Here is a 6225-nt window from a genome sequence, read left to right on the forward strand (position 1 = left end):
ACGCGAGAAGCTTCATTTGGAGCTTTCCGAAATCAGACCAAAATGGGCTTTTCAGCATTCCATCTTTTGGTGACTATACCTTCCACGCGCCAAACAGAAATAGACTGAAAATCGGTATTCCCGACTTATAAACAGCTAAAAGACATGCCAAACAGGCCCTAAGAGTACTAATACAAATATGTGCAATATACCGCTTTGTATTTTGTATTTGTAAATTTATATTTGCATTTATATACTCTTTCCGAAATGAGCCAAGAGAAGAGAAGTGAGGCTCAGGTTGGAAAGAGCACAAATACAAATATGTATAGTACAAATTTATGAGATGGGATCTGCTCCTCACACCTGGCACCTCATATGCGCCTCACATGCACATCCTACCATGCATTGGAAACATCTCCCCTACTTATTAATTATTATTCATGAAAGATATTTCCAATGCATGGTGGATATGCATGTGAGGCGCTCATTTGTGAGGAGCAGATCCCGTCTCCAAATGTATAAAAAACAGTATAAATTACGTTGCATTCTACATTTTTGTAATTCTATTCCTTCCAAACTGAGCCGAAGGGCAAAATAGAATTAACGTGGCCCGACCGCATATAGTTGGAGAAGGGCAAGACTGAGGTGAAAATGACGATGACAAGTTGACAACATCCCCACCTTCCGTTTCCCGTTTCCGTGGCCAACCAAGTTTGAAAAATTCTCACTATATCTTTCGTCGTCTTCGTAACACTCCAATAAACGAAGCAGAAGAGAAGCCCACTAATCCAGCCCAAAACCAAAATATAAATAAAAAAAAAAAAGGAGAACGTGTCTTGACTATTGACAACTATTCGATGCATCTTTGATCCATCAATCTTGACGGACATTGCTCAATATAATCAATCTGAACCATTAATCTATGATCTGGTTATTATTATGGGCCAGGCGAGGAATTAATCTGAATCCTGAAGGTTCGATAGATGATAAACATTGAGGACAGCGCTCACTATATCACCACCCCGAACCTTTACTTTCCTGAAAGATTTTCAACGCCGAAAGATCAAGATTAGCTCATAGTTGTTTAACGCGTCTGCAACTTCTTCCTCCTCTCTGTGGTTTTCGTTCCGTTAGCATCGACTCAGGTATGAAATTCTCGTCCTTGATTGTATACATACTGTGGATCTATCTTTCTCCGGCGATGCCTTTTAGAAAGTTGATCCTTCTTCTTAGATTGAATTAGGGTTTGAAGTTTTCGTTTGATTAGGGTTCTTGTGTTATTTCATTTTATGTTGGCAATCGTTCGGTTTTCCCCCATACTTTGTGTTTTTGTTAGTTAAGCAGTGGATCTGTCCATTACCATGAGGACTTATCCGATTTCCCATACCCTTGTTCATGTGATGATGTTGTTTTGAATTTTATTCAATTCTGTGAAGATCTCTTTGTTTCTTGCTGGATCTACGATCTATCTATGGTATTCAATCTAGCCCTGCTGGTTGGTTCAATTAAAATGATTAATTCGAAGAAACGGTTATTAAAAAGTACAACAACAGTATTGAGCAAAATCGATCTGATATTTTATCTTTATCTTTTAGAAGGTTCAAGTACTGGTTCTTCTAAGAATCGTTTGGAACTCTCGTGGGGCCTGTAGATGCACATCGGGGCTAATGTTCTTCCGCCCACCCAATCCTCCTCCCCGAATTGCATGGGTTTATATTATTTGGATGTAAAACCACGCCATTCAATATGAAGTAATCACAATCATAATAATAAGATTATTATTTTTAGGGGGGGGGGAGTATGGGGTTGGAGGTGGGCTATATCACAAACCCCCCCAGTATGTGCTGTTATTTGTTTTGGACTTGTATGGAGATGGGGTCTCAATTTTTGTGCAAATAAATGGGAATCAATCTGATGTTCAAATTGATCCTATTGATTATATCTTGCCTGTAATTGTGGTTTTCAGAATGAAACCATTAACATTGTGGCGTACTATTCCAAGCAATCTGTTATTTAACAATGGGAAAAAAAGAGCTACTCTTAATGTTTGTTCCATAATACTAGCCATTACTGTTTCTTGTTCATTAGTATTGGTTTACTGTTATTTCTGTAACACCTTTTTTATCAAATCAAATACTGGTATTGCATATTCATTTGGTAAATTTATTGAATTCTAATGGTCTTTTTAACTGTTAGAATAGTATATATATAAAATTCTGTCTTCAATTCTATTGTGTTTCATATCTGCTTTAGCGAGATTAGGGTACAATGTGCATCTTGGCCATTTGTAATATTGTATAAACAAAAATTCTCTCGCTCTCTCTCTCTCTCTCACACACACACACACACATATTATTGCCTTTGTATCGTGATATAATTTTTCCTTTCTCTTAAAAATTAGTGTTACTCTTTGTACAGTTACATATTGAAATGAGCCGTCCACACGATGGGAATTCACCTTTCTTTCCTTTTGGAAACCCTTTTCGGATGATATTTCCAAAGGGATCTTACCTGTCTCCAAGGTTTCTGGCACTGTTAAATTCCTTTGAAGAAACATTGGCGGAGAGACTGAAAAAGCTCAAGCCGAAGGACCATGGTGACATTCTTAGCTTATCATGGATGAGTTTAGCAATGCAATTACTTTCTGAGACGCATACAGACATCAAAACCCTGGTTACTGATCTTCAGTTTCCTGTTTCTGATTGGGATGATAAGTGGATGGATGTTTACTTGGACAACAGCATCAAGTTACTTGACATTTGTATTGCTTTTAGTTCTGAGCTCTCCCGACTTAATCAAGGACAGCTCTTGCTTCAATGTGTCCTGCATGTATTGGATGTATCTAGTACTTTCCCATCCAAGGAACAGCTCATGCGTGCCCATTCTTCTATTAGTGATTGGATGCAAAGAATACACTTGAGAAGCCCAAAACTTGAAAATTGTGCTGTTATTTTACATGAGCTTGCTGAATCTCTTCACCTGCCTAAGATTAAGAACTCAGCCAAAGGAAAGGTTTTGATGCGGGCCATGTATGGGGTCAGGATAGAGACGATATTTGTTTGTAGCGTCTTCACAGCAGCTTTCTCAGGATCTGCGAAACCATTAGTAGATTTGCATGTTTCTGACAAGTTCTTGTGGGCAGAGGTGTTCAATGAATTGCAAGGTGATGTAAATGGGGGTATAAGTAACTTGTTTTCCAAGGAAGGTATCACGATTTTGAAAGATCTGGAAGCAGTTGAAACAAGTGTGAAGCACTTGTATCAAATGACTAGTGCAGATGGTCTTACAGAAACAGATAAATTGCGCAATTCGGTTTTGGATTTGGCAAAATGTGCAGATGGTCTTTCGCAAGGGCTAGATCTTCTTTCAAAAGAAGTAGAATGCTACTTTCAGAATGTTTTAACAGGCCGTGATGCTTTTCTTTGTAACCTAAGAGTAGGTGGTACCGAGTCTGAGCCACAAAGACAAGAAAATAGTGTTGAAGAGCAGGTTGTGAGATAATCTGAGGAAGCTAGCATCTCTTTCTACACCACATGTAATGTAATGTAGCATTATCTGTTTTCTGATTGCTTGTTATATGTATGTAATATACGAGTTTTTTAGTGAATCAAATACCAAAGCTTTTGTACTGTTTGCGTACTCCGTTCTGTTTCTTGTTGCCACCATAGTATTTAACTTGCAGGGAATCCAGGGATGGCCTACCACCCACGTATTCTATTCTCCGTTAATCGACAAAGTCAAGAGTTGCAATATGGTATACCGAGGGGTTAAAATCTCTCACCACCTAATTCGGACATTCTGCGCATGCTATTTTTAACCTTGAAGATACCTTTTTACCGTTACTTTTAACCACAAGATTAAGGGTGGTCTATTATCGAAATCAAAATTTCTTTGGTCTATTCCCATACTCTGTTTTGTTTGGGTCAGATACTGATAGGAATCAGAATGGAAATTAAAAATCAGTTGGAATAGAAAACCAATTTGGAATTTCCAAGAACTTGTGCAGATCCATCCTGTATAGAGCACAATCCATGCAAAAAAAAAAAAAAGTTACGAGTAATACAAAACCAACCATGTTGTGAAACACACTCTAAATATGCAAGAATTTGATAAGTAATCACCTGATTGGTTATCGCTTTTATGGTAATGCTTTTCTTTAAAGACAATAAAATGGTAATTTCTTTTGGTAAAAAGAAAATGCGATTTTCGATTTATTGGTTACAAGTTTTTCAGTATCATATCTTTCTGGTATTATAGTTTAACCTTTAGGCTATGTTCGATTTTCGGTAAGTTTTACTAATAAATGCAATTATTTGGGTAAGTTTTTTCTGAGAAACACTTACCCGGATAAGTGCATTTACCCATGTGCTTTTATTTCCAATATAAATGAGGCAATGACCATTTTAGCCATAAAAATCTATTATTAAAAGGAGCATTTTTGTCTCATTCAAGTGTTGACAATTTTTCTCCCAAGTGGGAAGGTTATTTACCTACCTAGGGAGTACTCATGAAAAGAAACTTTCTTAATCCCCATATAAATCTGAAAAAATAACATGGGATTTTTTATCAATAGGAACCAAAATTCCATTGACCAATTACCCTTGTGTATTTTCAGATCGTTTTGCCATTTTAGTGTATAAACCCCAATTTGTAAACCCCTTCTCCCTTTTTTTTTTCATTCTTAGGCCTCAACTACAACAAAGGTGGATGAATCACTAAAATAGAGAAGGGCTTCATTCTCACGTATCGTTTTTCTTATTTTTGAAACCATGTTACCCTATATTCTCCATGAATTATCTTCATACGAGAGTCTCATCCACGTATTAACAAGGAATGTAACTGGTGAATGTCAACTGAGGTTTATGCACCTCAAAGTAGTAGGGCAAGATGTTTGGTGTCAGATCATGTTGGGAGGGGGTTGGAATGTTTTATCAGTAGGTAATCCCAACTCTTAGCTAACACTATGGTGGTTATATAGCGTAATACTGTCCAATAACCAGTGATAGTTCCCCAACAACAACTATAAATGGAATTTGGATTAGTTGAACACTGTAATCGATAATAAGACTCTACACCAGTTTTAAAATATATGGGCTGTACACTAAAAAGTTGAGTGATTGTGGGTCCTGTGTATTTTAAGACTGATGTACAATCTTATCATTATTTCCACAGCCTGATGAACAGCTAAAACTTTCAACTAATCCTATTTCCAATAAATGCTAAGTGAGAGATTGAGTGCTTATGGGCCACATACATTTTATGACTGATGTGGGGCATTACCATTTTATGACTCGGTTTGGGACTTGGGAGTACGCCGTTCATGATTGGAGGGGAGGAGATGGGCATGGAATCCATGTAATCATGTAAAGTTTAAGATTTTTCGGTGGCGTTGCTATTTATGACTCTGTTTGGATAAACTTTTGGCTTTGAATTTTGGGCAGTGAGAAGTAAAAATGAGTTAAAAAGTGTTTTTGAGCATTTGATGAAAATTGATTTTAAAAATATAAAAATCTTAACTTCCTTTTGCTTCTTTCTCTTCTTCCAGGGGTGTTTCACTTTCAATGAAAAGGAATATCTTATTAAACTCCATTAACAATGGTGTTAGGTAAGCATAGACTTGGTTTCAAGATTTTTTCATTATTATCTGAATTTTTTTCCTCTGCTTGGGGAAAAGAAAAGATGTAGTCAGTGATTTATCTTCCACAATGAATGGTGGGTCCATTTAAGTTATTATCTGAAATTTAACTCTAGACATTAACAATGTCTAGAGTTATCATTTAAGGAAGGATATATATTATATATATATATAATATATAAGATATATTTTAAGAAAAAAAGAAGAGCAAAAGAACAATAGGTTTGAAGTCAACATACAAAGCTAAAAGCTTATTAAGGTGGCGTTTGATGTCTAAAACTATAAAGTTGATGTCTAAAAGTCAAAAAGTTATTTTCCAAGTTTGAAGTTTAAAAAGTAGTAGAAATGCATGCCTTTATTAAATTAAAGTCTGGAGTTGTTCTATACTATCGATAAATTGTGTAGATTGAAACACATTACATTTATAGAGGTGTTCTATAGGGTGTGGTGTTGTTTAGTCCATACAATGTGTTTTGATTCCATGTATCTTATATAATATGTGAGATAATCTATATTGTTAGTTATAAAGAATAAAAATGATGAAACATAAGCATGTATTAACTGATAAAGAATAATAAAACTAATAAAGAATAATGAAACATAAGCATGTA

At 35.9% G+C, this 6225-nt stretch overlaps 1 protein-coding gene across 2 annotated transcripts; it reads left to right on the top strand.

The window, feature by feature from the left end:
- The first annotated feature begins 965 nt into the window (after window positions 1-965).
- LOC104600191 (protein BPS1, chloroplastic-like) lies at window positions 966-3618 on the top strand. 2 transcript variants are annotated; one of them, XM_010263024.3, is made up of 2 exons: window positions 966-1124; window positions 2398-3618. In XM_010263024.3, exon 2 carries the CDS (start codon window positions 2410-2412, stop codon window positions 3478-3480), a length of 1071 nt encoding a protein of 356 aa, XP_010261326.1. In that variant the 5' UTR covers window positions 966-1124; window positions 2398-2409; the 3' UTR covers window positions 3481-3618. The 2 variants fall into 2 exon arrangements, with proteins under 2 accessions (XP_010261326.1, XP_019053798.1); XM_019198253.2 differs by lacking the exon at window positions 966-1124 and adding an exon at window positions 1134-1453.
- Window positions 3619-6225: the final 2607 nt, after the last annotated feature.

This window comes from Nelumbo nucifera, chromosome 1 (assembly GCF_055504915.1).
Source record: "Nelumbo nucifera cultivar China Antique chromosome 1, China Antique-T2T, whole genome shotgun sequence".
Classification (NCBI taxonomy): Eukaryota; Viridiplantae; Streptophyta; class Magnoliopsida; order Proteales; family Nelumbonaceae; genus Nelumbo; species Nelumbo nucifera.